Here is a 20,886-nt window from a genome sequence, read left to right as displayed (position 1 = left end):
GCTACATTTGCAGAGCCCGGAAGATAGGCAAATAAAGTTCAGTCCCTTCTCAGCTTTGCCCATCCATCTCCATTCACTTCTGTAGCTCTCTTGTCATCTATGTATTCATTCATTATTCATTCAGTCAACAAATACGTATTGAACAGCTATGTTCCAAGTACTGAGCTAGGCACTGGGGATTCAACAGCGAATAAGACAAACACAGTCTCTGCCCTCATGGAACTGATATTTTATTAAGGAAGACAGACAATATGCACCTAAACGTATAAATTGGATAATTCCAGATATTGATAAAAGCTACAAAGAAAATAGACAGAGAGGTGAACTAGAGAGTGACGGGGGTGGGGTGCTTAGATAGGTAGTCAGGGAAAACTTCGTTGAGAAGTTGACATTTGAGCTGACACCTAAGTGACAAGAGAGAGTCGGCCTTGTAAGAATCGGAAGGCAGAGCGGCAAGCCAAGTACAAAGGTCTTGAGGTGAGAAAAGCCAGGTGTGGGTGAGGCATAGCAAGGGGGCCAATGAAGGGGGAACACGGTCCCAGAGGTGGGCAGGAGCCAGTCACTCTGCAGCACAGAGTGAGGAGTATAGATTTTATTCTAAGTGCACTGGGGAATTGTCAGAGGGTTGACAAGATCTGATTTATGATTTTAAAATACAACTTTAGTTATAGTGGAGGAAATGGATTGTAGAGGAGAGCAAGGATAGAAGAAACAGAGACACCAGTCAGGAGGTTACCGCTATAAAACAGATGAGATGATGGCGGCTTAGACTACCGTGGTAACGGAGAAGATGAGAAGGAGATGGGTTGGAATATATTTTGGAGGCAGAGATAAGTGAACTTACTGATGGATTGGATAGGAAACAGGAGAGAGAGGGGAAATCAGGGATGACTCCTAGGTGTGGGTTTAGGAGATGGTCCGGGATCCTTTTCACATTAAACTGGTCCCAGTCTGTGAAACCCCACCCAACCCCATGAAGAGAGTCCTCTGTCCTCTCCGTTCTTATCTCCTGCTTCCAGACATAGGGTTTAAACCAACTTCCAAATCCAGACCACAGACCATGATGGCCTGGGAATGCAAAGGGACTGTGCTAAAGAAAATTAGTGGTGTAACCACTGGTAAATCCCCAGCATGGCTGTCAGTGTGGTCCCCCAGACATTAGACCTAGCGCAGGCTCCAGTACCAATGAGACCTGGATTAGAATCACAGGACCTCACTGCATAGCTATCGGCAACTGAATAACCATCACTGAGCCTCAACTTCCTCACCTGTCAAATGGAGCCATGATAAATATCTGCTACTTCTCAGAGTTGCAGTGAAGATCAAGTAATCAAATGCACATAACGGTCACTCACTAAATGGCTTCTCCCCCTCCCCCATTGCTCCTTTACCCACTCAAGGTCAGGGTTTCTGTCCTGGCATTATGAAGTTCTGCATTCTGAAAGGTTGAAAGGTATATCATCCAAAGAGGGGGTTGCTTTGGCCTCAGTGAAAGATCTTAGGATGTTTGGGTAAAAACAGTCAGGGTCTGGAAGAACTGGGGTACAATTACTCCAACCTAAAGATTCAACCCCTTATTCCAAATCACTCTGGTGTGAGAATTCTACTTCCCCTACCTTTATGGGCAAATTAGCTCCAGAATGTCCAGGTGGGGAGCCAGAGTGAATTCAGAGGGGCCCTTCTCCGTAGTATCACTCATGCTAACAACTGGGCTTAGCGGACACTCTTACGGTGGGGAGGTTTGGAGAAGATCAGATGAAGAGGTGGCCCCAGGGCATCTGGGCTCTCTGGAGGCAGTATATCTCTGAGATGCCAGAGGGAATATGTACAGATCTGTGTATACTAAAATGGGTGCATACCCACACACACACACACACACCCTCGGAGGGAGTATATGATCTTTTTTCTCCCCTGCACAAACTTCTTTAGGCAAGTGCTACATATAGGCTTGAACAGAAGAATCAGGGCTTGGTCATACACTGTGTCAGACATCTAGATAACACTGTGCACATTTAGAAAATGAAGCATCGGATTAACCCTCTTGTGCCCAAATTTCAAAAGGAATCATTGCCTGCTTAATAATGTTAAAGACTGTTATCCTTGCAAATCTCATCTCTTCCTCAAAGGGTTAAGTCAACTTAATGTCAGTCGCTTTCACACTCACAAGGTTTCTATCCACTCGTAGGCAAGAGCCTTAGTCTGTTCACCTTCATATTTGACCACCAATCCTCCCTGGCTCTTATATTTTTCCACCCAGGAAGTTAAGGTGCCAAGAATATGATATTTCTGAAACTAAAATTTTTAAACCACTTGCCTCTTTTTCAGAATAAATCAAAGGGCAGATTAATGGCATTCGTTATCGCTTAGGTCTATTGTTTGAAACATGAATTTCCACTTCTTTGGGAGTTGGTGGGTAGCAATTTGTATCTGTTTTAGAGTACATTTAAAATACACCTTTCTTGAATCATTTATTTGGGAAGAAAGGAGAAGACACGGTTTTTAATCAATCATTTTGTTCTTTGACACATAGACCCGTGTACAGGACACGGGTTCTAAGGAAAGACAAAAGGAGGAAATAAACGCCTACGAAGGCAAGAATCACAGAGTGAAGAAGAGACAGAAGGAGGGGGTAAAGGAGGAGAGGGCAGGTTACGGGAGCCCATTGGCTCAGCACCACGGACAGCTCCCGGCTTTGTCCTCGTCCAAACTCCGGCGCCCGCGTACAGCCCTGCCGCCCACGGCTGGCGCACCGCTGCCTTCTCGGCGAAACCTGCTTTGGGAAGAGAGAAGGGGAGATAGAGAGGGGGAAAGATAGAGTGGGAGCGGGGCAGGGAGGGAGGGAGGGAGGGAGAGGGAGAGAGAGAGAGAGAGAGAGAGAGAATTTTCCATCCTCTCCCCGCGTAGTCCGAACTCGGCCCTAATAACCACCCCACCGCATCGCAGCGGCCGATTTTAGCTGGGAACCTCTCTTCTGTCCACATGGCTTTGGAGGCCTGGGCGTCGTCATGGCGAGTGCGGGTTCGGTTTGGAATTCGTTTCGCCGTCGCTGCCCCAGGCCCCAGCCTCGCACGCTCTGTCCCTAAACAACGCCTAGTCTAAGCCTTCCACCACAGGGGAGAAAGGTGATGTCGAACGCTTCGCCGGGGCGTACCCGGGGCTGTGGACACGCCCGGACGCCCGGAACAGCGGAGCTTCGCCCCAAGGCCAGCAGCATCAAATCCAGGGGAGGGACAAGCGCAACTCAAAGAGGAAAGCCAGAAAGAGGAGAAAGTGTTTCTTCCGAGGCAACCGAGGCCCAGCAAAAAGCAACGGATTCTGTTCCGACCGCAGAGTATACGTCCCGCCGCAGGGATTCCGCAGGTGTTTCTGTTTCTGATTTTCCTCCCTTCTGGCTCCGAGTTGAATCAGCTTCACCCACAGAGACTGCTCAAACTATATGTTTTTTCGGGGCCTTTTCGTAGGATCCAGGGTAAACAGAATCGTCTCACGTTCTCCTCTGCCTGAAACCTCGCTTCCCCGCGTGGGTGGGAAATGCTCAGGTGAAGGTCATTTTCCGAATCCTACACACGCACCCTAGCCCGAGCTCGATAAAGGGATGGGCTTCAGAAAAGTCGGCCAGCCGCGCTCCGGTGTGTTGTGTGGAAGTCGCACTCCAAGTGGAGCCCCGGGCTGTGGGTAGACCCAGAAAGTAAGTGTAAGCATGGGCCTCCCGCGTAAGGAAGGCTCTTCCTCTGGCCGTCTGCAAATACTCTTATCTTGAAAGGAAAGAAAGAGGACTCTTGCAGACTGACGCTCAGTGCTCCCAACACCCGCCGCCGGGGCGCAAGGACCTCGCCACAAACCCACCATCCAGGAGACCCCGAGCCCAACCTAGCCGCTGCGGGCTGCCTGCTATTCGGCTCCAAAATAAATAACACTCTTAATCACCACCCCCGCTCAAAAAAAAATCCCCGGAATTTTTTTTCCAAACAGCATTCTGCCCTTCCCCGCCCCCCTCCTCCGCTAAGAAACCTGGAGGAGAAAGGCGCCCGCACACTGACGGTCAGCTCAAAGGAGTTTTCAGAGAAAACGCGATTCCCGCTGTGGTCCCCGCGGAGCAGAAGGGCGCACACAAGGATAAACATACTCGCCTTTGGAGGAAGACACTGGGGGGTCGCCTTCCCTGGGCCCCTCCCCCCTCCCGGGGTCCATTGCGGTGGGCGCCTGGGGGAATGGGCGGGGGCCCCCAGCCGGCTCGGTGCGCGGTTCAGCCTGGCTGCAATGTAAACCGCCGCTTTCCGATGCAGATTTCCCTTTTAACACCTTCCAAACAAAGGCTAATGAGGCCACTGCATTACTCTATCAACACACAATCATTAGCAGCCGAGAAATACACGCGCGCGAGCGCGCGCGCGCGCACACACACACACACACACACACACACACACACACAGCGCGCAGGCTGCCAAAGTCGGGCGAATTCTAAAGCAACCCATATTAGGCTAACAAAAAGGAGGTGGGATGTGGAAGGGCGGGGAGAGGAGGTGGAAGAGAATGGAAAGGTGGGAGGGAGGGAGGGAGAGAGAGAGAGAGAGAGAAATGCCATCGAGACTGAGAAAAAGACCAAGAGAAAAGAAAGGAGAGGCAAGATACGGACTCAAAGGCAGATTGGCTGGTCCGAGAGGGTAATTAGAAAGTATGGGGGATCCTTCAATTGGAAGTTAGGGTCCCTGGAAAGCTCTCCCCATTGCGGCTCCAGAAATGGGTCAGGATTGCAGGCATCTTCTCAGAAACATCTGGGGGGGGGGGCCTCCACGGGTCAGATGCTCCCAGTGGGGCTACGGGGGCTGAGGTCACAGTCCCTGTACTGCCCCCAGCGCCGCCTGCTCTCCCACACGGAAGGGCTGGGCCCACCTCCAGGCCCTACCACCTGGGCGAGGAGGAGGAAGGTCCCAGTGGTTCTGAGCTCAGACCCTCGCTGGTCTGGCTGCCTGGGGTCTGTGCTTCACCGGCAGTTGCAGGGCAGCCTGCAACTATGCAGGAAGTATGGGGTTTTCCCTCTCTGAACAAAAGCGTCAGTGTTTCCCTCACAAGTTGGAGAAATGGCTTGCACATTTCCGTCTGTCCTCCCCAGGCCCCCTCAGGCCCCCAGGGAGCAGCCCCAGCCTGCATCCTTCCAGCAACTGGAGCCTGAGTTTGGCCCAACAGCATCCTACAGGAGCTGGCTGGACATCCTGATAGGTGGGGTCTCTGAAAAGTGCATTCCAGCAGAGGGAATTGCCAGAGGGGAAAGAGAGAGAGAGGACACCACGCTCAGCCCTGCTCTGGCCGCAACCAGCCAGGTCTCTAAGCTGGCAAGCCCTCACAGGTGCGTGCGCTCACTTGGATCTTTCAGAACCCGAAAGCGCAGTTCGGCGGCTGCCCTCTTCATTTACTCCCTCCCAGAGACGTCCCTGGTGGCACCTAGGGCTGCCCCGCCCCCACATACGGCCCCCTAAAGCTGATCGCGGCCTTCGGTCCCAAAGCCATTTGACTCAGTGTTGCCAGACCCGTGCTGCTCACACCCCACAGGCCCCTTAAAGTCCCAACCCAGGTATTGAACTGGGGTTGAGTTCTGACTCAGCGCTGGGAAGGCGATCGGGGAGGGGGGAAGCTTTCCCATTGTTGAATGGATGAAAATGGAAGGAAGGAAGGAAGGAAGGAAGGAAGGAAGGAAGGAAGGAAGGAAGGAAGGAAGGAAGGAAGGAAGGAAGGAAGGAAGGAAGGAAGGAAGGAAGGAAGGAAGGAAGGAAGGAAGGAAGGAAGGAAGGAAGGAAGGAAGGAAGGAAGGAAGGAAGGAAGGAAGGAAGGAGGGAAATGGAGGGATTCCCTTTCTTTTTGACTAAACGTTCCAGGTCTGGCCTGCCCAGTTAACTAGACCGTTAATTAAGCAGTGAGCAATTCCACTGACAGGAACGCCCTGCACCCCGCGGAGATGTTCTGCAAACCAAACAGTCGGCCGCAAAGCGAGAGGGGACACACCGCCCCGGCTCGCCCGCCTTCCAGAAGCGCAGGACCCAGGGTTCTCCCTTTGCTCTGGTCCTTACGGGGACGCCCAAGCCCGGACACTCTTCTCTGCCTGGACTTGGGGCTGCTCCCGGGAGCCTGCCCCCGCCGGGATGCCTGACGTTCATCCCCCCTCACCCCACTCTCATGCCCCGGCCATCGCTTCTCCGTCTCTGCGCTAACGCTTACGCCGGAGCCGGAGCCCCGACCCACGCATGGAGCCGCGCGGGCCTCTCCCGGGCCGGCCTGGGCGCACGTGGTCCGGGATCCTCCGGCAAACAAACCCGAACTCCCTAGGGCAGGGGCCGGAGGCTGGACCTGCGGGCTGGGCTCTCTGACTCTCGCCGGGTCGCCAAGGGGGCCTCTCTTCTCCGGCCTCGGGGGCAGCCTCCACGCCCGCTCCTGCTCCGGGGCCGAGTCCACGCGGCGGCGGGCAGGGCGCGGCGGCGCCGCGGGACGCTGAGTGTGTGTGCGCGGCGCGGCCTATATTTACACCCCAAACAAAATAATTACACTTTTGTCGGAGGGAGAAAGCCAGTGATTAGGCGCGGGCTCTTTGCGGCAAAACAGTTTCTCAGTGGTACACCAGTATAATTTTTCACGGCTGGCTGAAATCAAAGAGGGGAGGTAATGAATCCGGCGAGCAATTTAAATTTACAATTTGTAACGCCGCCACCGCCACCGCGCAGACCCGGCCGAGAGCGCAGCTCTGAGGCGCTCGCTGCGTTTGTTTAATGTTAAAGCCGCGCAGGCTCTTGGGGGTGGGGTAGGGGGTTGAGGGCTGTGCTTGTTGCGGGAGGGGGTGGGGTGGCGTGCTAATGCTCGAAGTCAGGAGGGGGCCGCCTGAGCCGCCCCGGGTACCACAGGGAGAAGAGGACGAGGGGCGCGACTCCGGGTTCCCCAGCGCGCGCGTCCCCCAAGAAAGCAGGCCACTCCTGGCCATTCAAAGGGAGGGGGAGGGGTGCCTTCAGAGAGGTGAAGGGAGATGCTCTGGCCACCGGGAAAGCCCCCCACCCCCGCTTCTGCTGGGTCGCATCCCCCCGAACAGGACACTTTCCGGGGAGGCGTCCGGAGCTGCAACTGAAACGTTCTCAACGTTCTCTCCAACCTGCGGGAAGGTCAGCTGCACACGCCCGCAGGAGTCCCCGTTCCCGCCGCTGGCCCGCGTCCCGAGGTGGAGAGCTCGAGAAAGGCGCCCCCGCCACCCCCAAGCCTCAGCTCAGCGCGCCTCAAAACTCCCACCCCAGGCGGGTCTGTGCCTCCTCGCCGGTAATTAATTACCGAACTCAAGGGGGAATATGCAAACCGCGTATTACTAACTCTACAGGGCTTAAGTGATTGGAAACAGATTATTATCTTGTTTGTCTTTTGTCTGTTTTACTTATCCCGCCGCCGTCTGTCGAGTTGTAATGTTGATACTCTCTACTCTAGGAGGAAGATTTTTATATAGTAAATTCCATCAACATCTTGTATAAGTGACATTGCGTCTCCATGCATTACCCTGTTAAGACACAAGCGGTTTATTAGTTACATATAGGAGGGGATTTCGCTGCCTGGTCGCCATCTGTTAGCGCTGTTAGGGCGGGATAATTCTTCTAATAGTTGGTCTGCTGGCGTTTTCCGGATGCCGTGCGCCCTGGAAGGTGGAGGGCTGGCGAAGGCCAGCCAGGCTCCCCTGCAGCTGGGCTGAGGCGATGGGGCTTCTGGACTAGGGTTGGACTGTACCGAGCCCCACAGGGTGACTCCAGGGGGCCTGTGACCTGAACAGGATGGGTAAATTCAGCTCCCCGAGGCAGAAGGCCACACCTCGGCTTCTGGAGGCAGAGCCTTCACCTCCAGCAATAAGGCATTTGGCCCCAGGTGATTCACCACATCCAGGCTCGGGGAGCCCCAGAGCTGCTCTCTGAAGCTGTCCCCATTCCTGCTAGCTCCCTGGCCTGGCACCACAGCTGCAGGGGCCTGGCTGTGCATTGGCATTTACACCAGCCAGGAGTGGGGGGCAGCTGGATTTGTCTGCAAGTCATCGAGTAGCCGGCAGAGTAGGCAAAGCCCGAGCTGGAAAGACTCGGCAGACCAGCTCTTCGGGTACCCGGTGAGGGGTTCAGGGAGGGTGGGCTCAGTGTGCTGCATCCAGAGCAGAGGAGAAGGCCCTCAGAGGGGGGCTTCTAATGACTGTATGTGAGTCTTCCCTCTGGCACCCCAAAATCTGGACGGTGCACAATGAGAATTACTAATTGCAGCGAGGAACCGGATGCTGGATTTGGACACCCAGCAGAGAGGCAGAGGGAGAAATCGAGAGAGAAAGTGATGGAGAAACAGAGGGTAAGGGAAACAGAAAGAGAACAGACTCTGAACATTAAGAAAGGAAAGAAAACAGATGTGAAGAGAACTCAGGAGAGAGAGGGAAACCCCAGTGAGACAAAGACCCAGCAGACAGCACAATTCACCCTCCCTTCAGCCTGGGTGCCTCTCCCTCACGGGTCCTTGTTTCTCTCAAGGACCCTTCATGCCCTAGGAGTCAGGGCCAGGCACTGCTAGAAACTGTGGTTTCATTGGGGGCCCCTGGAGCTCTCCCCACTGGACCTGGGAGACCAGGCAAGATCCACCTGCTTGCTGTTCCTGGCCAAACCTGGCTCCAAGCAGCCACACTGCTAGGCTGTGTAGACACCTGTCCGTCAGCAAGCTGGAGGATGGGGCGGCAGCACCTTCAGGCAGAAGCTGCCTGATTTGGGGACTCCTTCTCAGAGACTCAGCTTGTGGGTCAATGCCCCACCTGGTGACAAACATTTGTCAATTCCCTGTCCCCAGCCATATCATCTCCCCTAGAGAGTAGGAGACGGTGTGCTGGGCCTGGACGGGAACAGGGAAAGAAGTGGGCGTCTCTGTGCCTCCACCAAATGCCCCATCACAAGTATCCACAAATCCTGTCCCCCTTAAACCCACAAAGGTAAACACTGCTAGGACACACACAAACACCCCCGCCATAAAAACCTACAGGAGTGGCATAAACAAAAATACTGCTATGTGCACGAATACACACGTGACACACGTAGTGACCGGCACACAACACAGATCCACAAAATTCTGCACTAACACGTCCAACCTGGCTCAGACACACACACACACACACACACACACACACACACACACACACCACTCATCTACACACAAGCACAAACATTTGGATTTTTTAAAGTCCATTTTCTCATCAATGTCAGCACACAGGTACACAAATAATCTTACACAAATGCACACTCACACACGCAAACACCCTCACATTCACGTGGCCACAAGTAAATATATACACAGGCCAACAAAAAGAGTACACAGACTAATACAAACATTAGCGGAACCACACACAGATATAAACAAAATGCACACAAAAAACACACATATGAAAATGTACTCACATGCTTGATTACTAACTATAAACAGAAGCAAAAATGCAATTCTCAAACATCAAATATACGCTAACAAACTCGGTTAATGCACCCAAACACACGTACACAGCCAAATTGTGGCACAAACACAGTTCTCCAGCTCCAGCCATTGGGCCCAGGGCCTACCTTCCCCAGCAGCCGGCTTTCCAGAAGCCGGATTGAAAATCCCCGCGGACGCTCCAGGCCTCTCTGAATTGGAGCGCCCACTCACAGGTTGGTCCCCTTTGGAAAAGAGGCCTGGCCCTCTCCTCCCCCCAACCCCCACACCCAAACCCCTCTACACACATACCTGCGAGCACCCACCACACCCCAGACCTTTGGCGCCCAGCGGAGCCTCTCTTCCTGTGCCCTATGAGAAACTGAAATTTCACACCCATCCCATAGGGCCCGCATGTGCAAGCAGTACTCACTTAATCGCTAGCCTTCCCTGCCTTGGCGGTGCGACCCACTCACCACGGTGCCCCGACTGCCTGACGGGGACTGCAGCGAGAAACGGAGAGACCTGGGGAAGGCGACCTCTGATCTGGCTTGGGGAAGACAGGTCGACCCTGTAACCGCCCCACCCCACATCTCCCCCAGAGCCCCTTGGGCGGTGTGCTCAGGACTGAAATTCCCCGGTCCCTGACCAGGCCAGATGACACCCACCCCACACCTGGACCTGGGCCTGCAGAGGAAAAATACGCCAGCCGAACTGATTCCATTCGTATTCTCATTCTCTCTCTCTCTCTCTCTCTCTCTCTCTCTCTCTCTCTCCCTCCCTCCCTCCCTCCCTCCCTCCCTCCATGAGAAAGGCACGACTGGGCCCCAGCCCCACGTATGACAATAGAAGCCGGGAGGCTCTGGGAGCCCCTAGAACTGCGCTATGGCAGCTCCGGGGAGCAGACCCCAGGGGTGCGCGTGGGTCAGGGAGTCCGTCCTGGGCTGGCTGGGAAGGAGCAGGCGGAGGTGGAGCTCCCAGCCTCGGGCAACTTCTGCAAGTTGTGGAGATGGCGAAGGGGGCAAGGGTCCCTCCCCCCACTAGGCCCAGGAATCCTGGTCCCCAAATATTTGTGCGGTGAGAGAGAGAGGAAGAGAGACACAGTTCTCAGATCGCGCGGCCCACAGCCCACAGCCCCAAACTAGAAGGTAAATACTTACTTCGCCTCCGAACCAGGTACAAGCTAATACTCAACAATACTGATGCCTTGTTTTTTTTGCTCTGTCCAGACCGCAACGCTGTAGCCAATTTAGATATGCTATAAATTTAAGAGGTTGCCATGGCCACCGCGCGCCCATTGGCCGCCAGGCCCCCTACGTGCCGCGCCACGTCACCAAATCTGAATAAGGATGCGCGAATTAGGCGGCGGCCAGACAAAGATGAGGATCGGGACCGCTTGAAAGTGGGGGAAAGTGCCGGCGCCTCCGCCACCGGGGAAAGCCGCTCGGCGGCGCCGAGGCCAGCAGCCACCTAAGACACACCTGGGGGAGCTCGGAACAAGCGCTGGGGCGCGCGGCCCGGGGCATGAGGCTGTGAACACCACCGCTCCCCACCGCTCCCCAGGCGGCCCAGCGCCAGGCCAGTGATTGCCCAAGGACTTCACCGGCTGAGTCTTGGTCCGGCCGGACTCGCCCGGTGACGGCCGAGACAAGAGGCGGAGCGCAGCGGCGGGGCCGGGGGGCCCGAGGGCCGGGGGCCCAAAGGGAGGGAAGGCGGCCCGAGCCGCCGGGTTGCGGGGCGATGATGGTGCACTGTGCCGGCTGCGAGCGGCCCATCCTTGACCGCTTTCTGCTGAACGTGCTGGACCGCGCGTGGCACATCAAATGCGTCCAGTGCTGCGAGTGCAAGACCAACCTCTCGGAGAAGTGCTTCTCGCGCGAGGGCAAGCTCTACTGCAAAAATGACTTCTTCAGGTAAGAGGCCGCGCAGCCCTGCCAAGTGCGTGCCCACTTGGCGCTCGGTTGGGGCACCCGGGAAGGCGAGACCCGAAACCCATCCCAGCCTCCCAGGCTCACCAGCTTAAAAGGGGAAATGGGCAGCTCACTGCTCTCCTTCTGTCCTCGGTCCAGGAAAGGGCCCAAGCCCGAGCGGAGCAACAAGGACGCTGCGTGGCTGCCTCACGGTTGTTCCTCCAGGCCTGCTTGGAGCAGAGGTGGGGCAGGGGAAGAAAGAAGCCCTGACAAACTTACTCCCCACAGACCTCTGCCCTTTTCCCGAGGCTGCAACCCCAGGATGCAAGTTTCAAACCCAGTTCTGAGACAGGAAGGATTTTTGCAAAGTTAGGGCTGGCTGGAAGTGTCTCCTAGGCAGAGTGCATTTGCCCAGAGCCTTCCCTCCTGGCAAGGCAGGATGGGCCCCAGAGCCTTCCTGGACAAACAGAAACTTCCCAGCTCCAGAGGGGGCTCAGCCAAGAAGGTCTCCTCTGATGTTGGGGGGAAGAAACCTTCTCCTCCTCATCTTCCCACCCCAACTCCTGAAACATTTTCTTCCATGTTGAAAAGTACCAACGAAATTGAAGCTGAGAATCAGGACCTCTGGAGTCTACGCCAGGCTCTGTCACCTCCCCTCGCCGCCCGCAGGGGCCCGCAGGCAAGGCAGGGATGACCGATTCTCTGGGCCTCAGTTTCCCCAGCTGGGAATTGCCTGGGAAGGCTGTGGGGGTTTTTGGCGGCTCAGTCCTGCCTGCTTCCACCCGTCGCCCAGAGTGGGCTTTGTGAGTGAGAATTCCGGAGCCCAGGGTTAGGGGGCAGTGATTAACACCGAGGAGCAAGGCTGCTCGCTGGCCTCAGCCGCTAGGCACTGGGGAATTTGAATAGGAGAAAATGTCAGCCGCGCCTTACACGTGTAAACTCCGCGGCCCAGAGAACTGAGGCCCCTACTGTGGCATTGCTTGCAAAGCGCCTAATGATTTTTGATAAGGTGCATATGGCCAATTACGCTGCCGGATAAGGCCAAAAGTGACTTATGGCTTCTAATGCCCTCACTACATCAACGTCACCCAAATTCGCCCTGTTTAGAGACCTGGGTGTGAGTAGATGTGGGGCCCCCAAGTCCTGGGCTCTCACCTTCTCCCAACCTGCACCTCAACCCCTCTTCCTGCCGGTCTGCACCACCCATTTTGGGGGTGCCGGACTTCTCCCAGCGCCCAAGGAAAAAAGAAAAGGATTTAGACCAGGAACGTGGGAAAGGGGGGATTTCCGCGATCCCATGTGCTAGCCATGGGGGTGTAGGATTGACTTCTGGCCACATTCTCCCGCTGCCTGCCAGGGCCAGAGATTTTGGAGGGCTGCAGACTTAGTCCCTGCTTCCCAGAGTCCCCCGTTCTCGGGTCCTGCTGTCCACAAGCTCCTGACGAGCTCTGGTGGGTCCTACAAGGGGACTGGAAAGGCTCCCGTGCTGGTGGTCCTGAATCAGCAGAAGGGTCCCTAATTTCTGTTCAGGTTCAGCTCGGGACAGGGGCTCCCCATCCCATTGCTGGACCCCACCAGCCAGGCTGATTGGTCCTACTGGGGTCCCAGAAGACTGGAAAAAAGATAAAGGAGGCAAAGCCAAGAAGTGGTCCAAACTCGGCCTGCCTGGCTTAAAATTCTTTGTGACCTGGAGAGCCGAGTCTCCCTTGAGCCTCTCAGCTGGCTCGGGGAGGATTTGGGAGTATGGAGAGCCTCTTGTGGGTCCCTGGGCCTTCTGCTTGGCTGAAGGCTGTGCCCATTGCTCTTGCTATAAGCTCGGTGGAGTCCGAATAAACGTGAATGAGGCATAAGAGTCCAAGTCCCAAGAAGAGCCCAGGACATTTGTCTCACCGTTTGTGCTCCAGCCAGGGAGGACAGGATTGGGGTCTCATGTGATAGATGTGGAAATGGAGACTTCTCACAAGCTAGGGTGGATGGGAAGAGGTCAGGGGCTTGTGAGGTTGGGCCATCGGGCTGCCCCAGGTGACGAGGGGCCGTGCTGTGTCTGCAGGCGCTTTGGCACTAAGTGTGCGGGCTGTGCGCAAGGCATCTCGCCCAGCGACCTCGTACGCAAGGCCCGCAGTAAAGTCTTCCACCTCAACTGCTTCACCTGCATGGTGTGCAACAAGCAGCTGTCCACCGGCGAGGAGCTCTACGTCATCGACGAGAACAAGTTCGTGTGCAAGGATGATTACCTGAGCTCATCCAGCCTCAAGGAGGGCAGCCTCAACTCAGGTAGGAGACCTCTGCTCCTCTCTTGCCCGAGGCCCGAGTGCCTTCCCGCTATGCCCAGCCTGGCGCTCTCTGCTTTGCCCCCTGAGTGCTTTCTGTGCTCGCTCAGAGCTCTCCACACCTGCTCACCCACCAGGCAGTTCTAGGGCAAGGCCGGGGCTGGGGAAGGGAACAGCGCTCCGAGTCAGTCCTACAGGATACCGGAACACCTGCCCTCCTCCAATTCAGGAGCCTTTCCCAAGTTGCCACCTCCCCCAGTTTGGAACTGCGCAATTCCCCCACCCCTTCTACCACTTTGGAGCCCCTGGTAATTTCTACCTGCCTTGGGAGGACACTAACTGGGGTCTGGAGAAAGGAGAGAAGGAAGAAAAAGATCCGAGGCCGGGAGGGCATGTGTGCCCTCCTGTCCCTCCTCCAACAAGGCCGGGCTCTCCAGAGAGCGTGCCTCCCCTTTACCCAGGCAATAGCTGGAAAGTGCTGAGACGGCTGAGAAGGGCCGCCCCAAGGCCCAGCCCCGCCTGGAGGGAGTGGGCGGGCGCCTGACCCCTGGGGGAGGGGCTGTCGCGGGGTTTGGGAGGGAATGCGGCCTGGTTGGCGGCAGCCTGGGCCGCCAGCGACCCGACCCGCTACCGGCTTGGCGAGGCCTCGGGCCGCCGCTGACGCCGCTGTCCCCTTCCCGCTCCGTCCGCCCGCAGTGTCGTCCTGTACGGACCGCAGTTTGTCCCCGGACCTCCAGGACCCACTTCAAGACGATCCCAAGGAGACGGACAACTCCACGTCGTCGGACAAGGAGACAGCCAATAACGAGAACGAGGAGCAGAACTCCGGCACGAAGCGGCGCGGCCCGCGCACCACCATCAAAGCCAAGCAGCTGGAGACGCTGAAGGCCGCCTTCGCCGCCACGCCGAAGCCCACGCGCCACATCCGCGAGCAGCTGGCACAGGAGACCGGCCTCAACATGCGCGTCATCCAGGTGCGGCCCGAGTCACCCTCCACACTACCCTCGCGGCCTCCCGGGCTGAGGGCTGGGAATGGGGCAGACGGTGCGCCCCAGCGCGGGCAGCGGGTCGAACCCCTAGCCGAAGTCGCCGGTCACCTCACTTCTCTGAAGCCCCCGTCCCCTCCCGGTTCAACGAGGGAGGGTTTAAAGCCTTACTGGGGGTACGGGATCCCTCCCTTCCTCTCCTCTGTGGAGCAGAGAGAGAGGCCACATTCCTCGCGTGCCTCCTTCCTGCGCCCTGCGCGGGGCTGACAGACCGACGGCCGGGTCGGGTTGGGGAGCCGAGGGGCCGAAACCAGAGCCGGCGGGGCAGGCGGCCTTTATAAAGCCGTCAGGCCGCGAGCAGGGCGAGGACCAGGAAGCCCAAGTCTTTATGAGTCGCCCCACGGGTCCGCCAAATCCTTCACCCTTGGCTGGTTCACTGGGGCCCCCCCAGCCCTCCGCCCTAATCCGGCCGGCCCCCGCCCCCCTCGGGGCAGGCGTGGAGCGCAGGAGGCGGAGGGCGCAGCGGGGGCGGTCCGGGCTGGGAGAGGACAGCCCCTCCCGAGCTCACGGCCCCCTCCCGTCCCAGGTGTGGTTCCAGAACCGACGGTCCAAGGAACGCCGGATGAAACAGCTGAGCGCGCTGGGCGCCCGGAGACACGCCTTCTTCCGGAGTCCGCGGCGCATGCGTCCGCTGGGCGGCCGCTTGGACGAGTCTGAGATGTTGGGGTCCACTCCGTACACCTACTATGGAGGTAAGGGGCCCCGGGACAAGCTGCCCCGCATTGAGGCCCGCGCTGTTCTGGGGGCTGAAGGCGCGGGGCCGGGTCCCCACACTGTCGGCTGCCCAGGGAACTCCTCCTCCCTTCTGTTCACTCGGGACAGTGATGGACACACCCCCAGATACCTCCTGGACGCAGAATCCGACACACGGGTTCACTCACCTACACCGCGATACGCAGGTAAACACACCAGACAAGCAGCGACGTGCAGGACACATGGGCACACGCACTGCCTCAAACACACACTTGGGTTCAGAGACCTCAGGAACGCAGATCTGGACACAGGATCACACATGACCACACACTGGTGTCCCGGACACACTAACTGGCAAACACCCCGGGAGACGTCCACAGGCTCACACACTCCCTCCCATCGTATCAAGCGGGGCCGTCACAAATCCAAACACACCGGACCCCACCGGACACACGGCCTCCCTGCTGCCCTGGCCCTGGTGTACTTGGCACCCGCGGGAACTGAGGCCTGGAGGGGGCGCGCTGATGGTAGTGGTGGAGGGCTCAGGATCCGTCCCCGCAGCTGGCTCGCGAGCTTCCAGCACAGCACTTGGGTTCTGCCGCCACGGGAACTGTGCACACGACGCCTGGCGCTAGAAGCTGAGGTGTCAGCAGTTGCTCTGGGCAGTACCCAAGTCCACTCTCCAGCCCCAAGCACGTCGGGGTCAGTGGTGCCTTGGGGACCCAAGGATTGGGCCAACCCAGTGATCCACGCTCCACCTTTGGGGCTGCAGGGGGCAAGGAGCAGGAGTTTGCAACCAAGGATTCTTGGGTTGGTGTTAACAGGCTCAGGCCTGGGTGAACTCTCCTCTTGGTCACCCATTCTCTTCCTCCTTCCCTCTTTCTCTCCTCCTTTATTTCTCCCCTCCCCTCCTTCCGTCCACAACTGCTTGGCAGTGATCCATTCCAACTCCCCCACCGAGGTTTTTGGAAACCCCTTGTGCTATGGGGCATGGTAGCGCTCAACACCATCCTTCACTTCCCAGACTTGTGCGCGCCAGGAAGGCGCCACCCGCCTCTGTTCCTGAGCCTCTGCATTTGGAGCGTCCCCAGGAGTGCCTGGGCCTGAGAGGGACCTCCCCTCGGAGTAGCCCAGTGTCACAGGCCTGCTGGGGGGTGGGGGAGGGGTAGTCGCCCAGTTTGGGGAGAGGCCACTTCTTTTAGAAAAGTGGGTTTGGTGGCAACACCGAGGGCGAAGTGCAGCCGCCCAGCGCCCAGGCAGACTCAGGGAAGACGACGTTGGCTGTGGTACAATCGCAGGCCTGGGAGGTTAAATTTTCAGATGGAGCCAGAGCCCCCAGAAATTGTGGGTAAAATGCACGGCTGTGCTTTGGGGGGAGAAACTGTGCGACGGCAGGACCCAGATTGGGGGGCTACAGACCGCCAGGACTGCCCGGATGGTGGCTGTATCCTGGGGTCTCCACTCACCAACCCCTCCACCTATCTGCCTCCTTCCGCACAAAATCTCAGCGGGCGCAAGAAGGTGGTAGGGCGGTACCAGGCCGGAATTTTTCCCCGCCTGGGTAATTAACCAAGGATTCCCCGAGGACAGTGCGCCCCCACCCATCCCGCCGCCTCCTTTGCCCGCGTCTGCCGGTTGGGGTGGGGGCCTGGATATTCGGGTCCCACTTCCCCCGGAATGGGGGCGGGGGTTAGGACCCCCAGCCCCAGCAAGGCAGCCCCGCCTAATCCGCGCTGGGAGATCCCGGCGGCGGCGGCCGGCAGCGGACGAGAAAGGGGCCGGGCGGCGGGCCTGCGGCTCCCCGTGGGAGCGCGGACAAAGCCCCAGCTGCGGCTTTTGTGCCCTTTTCAGACGGCGTTTGTTCCAATTACCTCCGGCCCGGCCGCCATATGGGCGGAGGCGGCGCGCTCCGCGCGGGGGCCGCGGCCCTCGCTGGCTGGCCCGCTCGCTGCGGCCCCGGCCCACCCCCATCCCTGTCCCTTAGGGGCCCCAAATTCGCCGCTTCCAACCTCTCCCTTCACTTTCGGGGAGAATGCAGTGAGTGGTTTATAAAAAGTAATTAGCAACCGTTTTAGCTGTTGCCTAAACCGCGTCGGAGCCGAGCCTCCGAACACCCCCATTTGGACTGATTTCAGGGTTTGGAGACGGAAGGGAGCGACAGGGGGCATTCGGAACTCTTCCCGGTGACTGAGACCCCAAGACTGAGCAGGGGATGAGGGTTTGCGGAGGGGACTCCGGCCACCCTGGTTTTCCCACCGTACAAAGCGGATTATTGTCACCGGTGCGAGTTACGAGGTGCTCCTTTCGTGGGGTCCCCCACCCCAATCCTTCAGGGGCCGACTGGGGGGAGACAAGCACGCTGTCCAGGACATGAGGGAGGGGGCTATGAGTGCGGGTTAGAAACAGTTTATAGAGAATGGGCAGGCATATCATCTGGAATTTGTGGGCAAAACACACATTTGTGCATTTTGCTGGAGAGAGAGCCCAAAGCTATCACCAGATTCTCAAAAGGGCTCTATGTCCCCAAATGCTTCAGACCCTGGGCCAACCCACCGGGTGACCCTAGAGGACCGAATCTGTACCCCGAGGTCCCCGGGAAACTCCGGACACCTCCGAGAGAATGCTGGGGTCCTCCTCACGGTCTCCCAAGTAGCTGGGGCTCAGCTTTCTGGCTTTCAAGTCAAGCGAGACCAGTGCAAATGGTCGGACGCCGGCATTCACCCGGGCGGGCGCAGGGCTGTCCTCTGCTGGGCTCCGAAGCAGAAAGACCCCGCGGTGAGACCGCCTTGCGCCCGGCCCACCTCGCCAGGCCCTCGGTGCTCCAGCCTGTGCCCAGGTCCCGGTTTCTGCCCAGGCTGGTCGCCACCGGGTCTCAAGCATTTCGCGCTCCGGTCTCTGTCTCGCCTGCACCCTCGCCCTGCTCCTCTCGCGGCCTCAGCCTCTGCGTCTCTGCTTTTCTCTGCGATGCATCTCTCAGTCTCTGGGTGTCTCTGTGCGTGTCTGGCTTTCCTGTCCTGGTTTGGGTCTGTCGCCCGGTTTTTCGCGTGTGTCTCTAACCACGGCTGTCCCATCTCTTTCTCTTGACGTCTCCTAGACTGTCTTGCTCCACCTGCAATCTCTCAGCCGCTTGGCGTGTGGGTCCCTTTTCTTGCCTTGCCTTGGGTATCTCTGAGTCCGGGGCTCCCAGCTCGGTCTCCCCTTCCGTCCCCTTTCCCACTGGCCCCTGCTTACGTCTCGCAGCCCGTGCCTGTCGCTCTCTGTGTGCCTTTCCCCAGCTCTAAGACACTGCGACGGCTCAGTGCCTCTGCGTCTCCACAGCCGCGGTCTCGCTCCATCTGTGGGTCAGGACTCTGACTGAAGTCCTGGCGTCTCACACATTGTCCCTCGCTGTCTCTGAGTGTCTCCCGTGGCTTCTCGGCGTCTCTCAGCTTGTCTCTGGTTTTCGGCATCTCTCATTGTCTCTCTCCGCAGCCCCACCGTCGGGTCTGCGTGTCGCAGCCCCGGACCTCCCTCCCTCTCGGTCTCCGCAGGCCTCTCTGTGGGTCTCTCACCTCCACAGTGTCGCGCTGTCCTCACACGTGCCCTCCCAGCGGCCCCGACCAAGCAGCCCTGTCTCTGGGCGTCGTCTCTCGGGGCCGGTGTCCCGGGTCCCCCGCCCGGCCCCGGGAGTCGCTCCCTGGCCTGGACGTCTCTCACCTGTCCCTGTCTCCTCCCCGACCCCTCCGCAGACTACCAAGGCGACTACTACGCTCCGGGAGGCAACTACGACTTCTTCACACACGGCCCGCCGTCGCAGGCGCAGTCCCCGGCCGACTCCAGCTTCCTGGCCGCCTCGGGGCCCGGCTCGACGCCGCTGGGCGCGCTGGAGCCGCCGCTCGCGGGGCCGCACACGGCTGACAACCCCAGGTTCACCGACATGATCTCGCACCCGGACACGCCGAGCCCCGAGCCGGGCATGCCCGGCGCCCTGCACCCCCTGCCCGGCGAGGTGTTCAGCGGGGGGCCCAGCCCGCCCTTCCCCATGAGCGGTGCCAGCGGCTACAGCGGACCCCTGTCGCACCCCAACCCCGAGCTCAACGAGGCCGCCGTGTGGTAAGGCCACCAGGCCACACAGCCACCTGGGCGCGGCCTCCCCAAACCAAAACGCCCGACTCAGCGGCGGCCGGGGGCTCCCTCAGGGGTTCTCTCTCGGGTCCGCACTCAACCGGCAGCTGCTCCTCGGCTGGGCGCGGAGAGGGACCGACCCCCGTCTTCACCCCGCCGCGCTCCAGGACCCCCAGCCTCCGCCAGCGCTCTCCTGGCAGCCGCCAGCAATTTCTTGGGACCAAAGTCAATACTGCAGAGGGTCAAGAGATCTCAAGCACGCTCTACACTTCCCCCGGACCCCCGCCCACCACCCCTGTGGACCAAGAAACGGTGGAGGCCAAGGGGCGGGGATGATTTTGTCTCCCCCCGCCTCTACAATCCGAGTGGCATTTTGTAATCTTATTTCTCACTCTGCTTTCCCCATCTTTCACACAAGATGATAAGAAAAAGAGATTGAAGGGAGAGAGAGGAAAGGGAGCAAAATGCGGGAGCGAGGAGATGGAGAGAGCGCCAGCCAGAGAGAGAAGATGGACAGCGACAGCGAGAGAAAAACAACGCTTGAATGGGGGTGTCCCTGGAAGACAAATCCACCTGCACGTGGGCGCCGCCTCGTGGCCAATCTTGAGGCTCAAGGTCAGCTTTTCTAGGAAGGTGGGGCGGTCTGGACTTCGCCAGCTTTGGGCCAGACCACCCCCTCTTTCCTTACTGTGACATTCATTTTGAGCCCCGAGGTCCAGGCCAGATTCGAACACTCGCCCACCCTGCCCTCCCACTGGGCAAGGCGCCAAGATTTCTGGGCTCTGGCCCACAGACCACCCTCCCTGCCTGGGGCCTGGAGGCTGGGTCGTCAGGATGTACAGTATTATACTTTTTTGGAAGTTGAACGCTTCTAGTTTCCTTATTTTGTATAAAGAAGAAACAAATAAAGTATGTTTTTGTGTTTACTGTTTATTTATTGTACTCTAGTTACCTGGGGTTGGACATTTTTATATTTTTAAGAGGAGGGTGGGCAGAGTGAGGGAGGGAAAGCAGAAAGAGGTTTACCTAAAAAAACACACACAAAAAACCCACAAAAAATCAACTTTTTTAAAAAGAAAGATTAATAAAAAAAAGTTCATTTTTTTCCCCTCAGTGCTGTGTGGTTTTCCTTTTTTTTTTGTCTGTCTTCATAGTTTCTCAGAGTGAATGGAATTCTTCTTTTCTCTGGTTCTTGTGTCTGACATAAAACAGACTTGATGGGTTCAAAGACCTCTCTTTGTCTAAATGGGGAGTGCTTTTGGTAACTATCCGGTAATAAAAGTGGCTGCCTTTTTTTTGGACAGCCACTGTGTGCCAGGCCCAGTGTCTCCCCATGCTTTATGTAATACTCCAATCTAACACAAACCTGCTTGGCACATAGTAAGCCTTCAAAATATTCGATGAATGAATGGATGTGTGATT

The 20,886-nt window shown here is 57.7% G+C and overlaps 1 protein-coding gene and 1 long non-coding RNA gene across 2 annotated transcripts; one reads left to right on the top strand and one right to left on the bottom strand.

Annotated features, from left to right (window-relative positions):
* Nucleotides 1-212: 212 nt before the first annotated feature.
* LOC308492361 lies at nt 213-10,669 on the bottom strand. The gene is made up of 2 exons (XR_013992499.1): nt 10,602-10,669; nt 213-3,669 (listed from the first exon to the last, which is right to left on the bottom strand). It is a non-coding gene; the product is annotated as an uncharacterized lncRNA (long non-coding RNA).
* A 143-nt stretch (nt 10,670-10,812) lies between these two features.
* LHX5 (LIM homeobox 5) lies at nt 10,813-20,394 on the top strand. The gene is made up of 5 exons (XM_081037054.1): nt 10,813-11,354; nt 13,402-13,625; nt 14,318-14,595; nt 15,194-15,359; nt 19,089-20,394. Exons 1-5 carry the CDS (start codon nt 11,182-11,184, stop codon nt 19,454-19,456), a joined length of 1,209 nt encoding a protein of 402 aa, XP_080893180.1. The 5' UTR covers nt 10,813-11,181; the 3' UTR covers nt 19,457-20,394.
* The last annotated feature ends 492 nt before the right edge of the window (nt 20,395-20,886 follow it).

The sequence above is a fragment of the Rhinolophus hipposideros genome (genome assembly GCF_964194185.1).
Source record: "Rhinolophus hipposideros genome assembly, chromosome: 24".
NCBI lineage: Eukaryota > Metazoa > Chordata > Mammalia > Chiroptera > Rhinolophidae > Rhinolophus > Rhinolophus hipposideros.
Note: the sequence above shows the minus strand (reverse complement) of the source record. Positions and strands in the feature narration are given on the sequence as shown.

Coding starts and splice junctions, on each gene's coding strand:
- LHX5 (XM_081037054.1), top strand. CDS start 11,182: ATGATGGTGCACTGTGCCGGCTGCGAGCGGCCCATCCTTGACCGCTTT. Junction 11,355..13,401: donor TGCAAAAATGACTTCTTCAG/GTAAGAGGCCGC, acceptor CTGTGTCTGCAG/GCGCTTTGGCACTAAGTGTG. Junction 15,360..19,088: donor TCCGTACACCTACTATGGAG/GTAAGGGGCCCC, acceptor ACCCCTCCGCAG/ACTACCAAGGCGACTACTAC.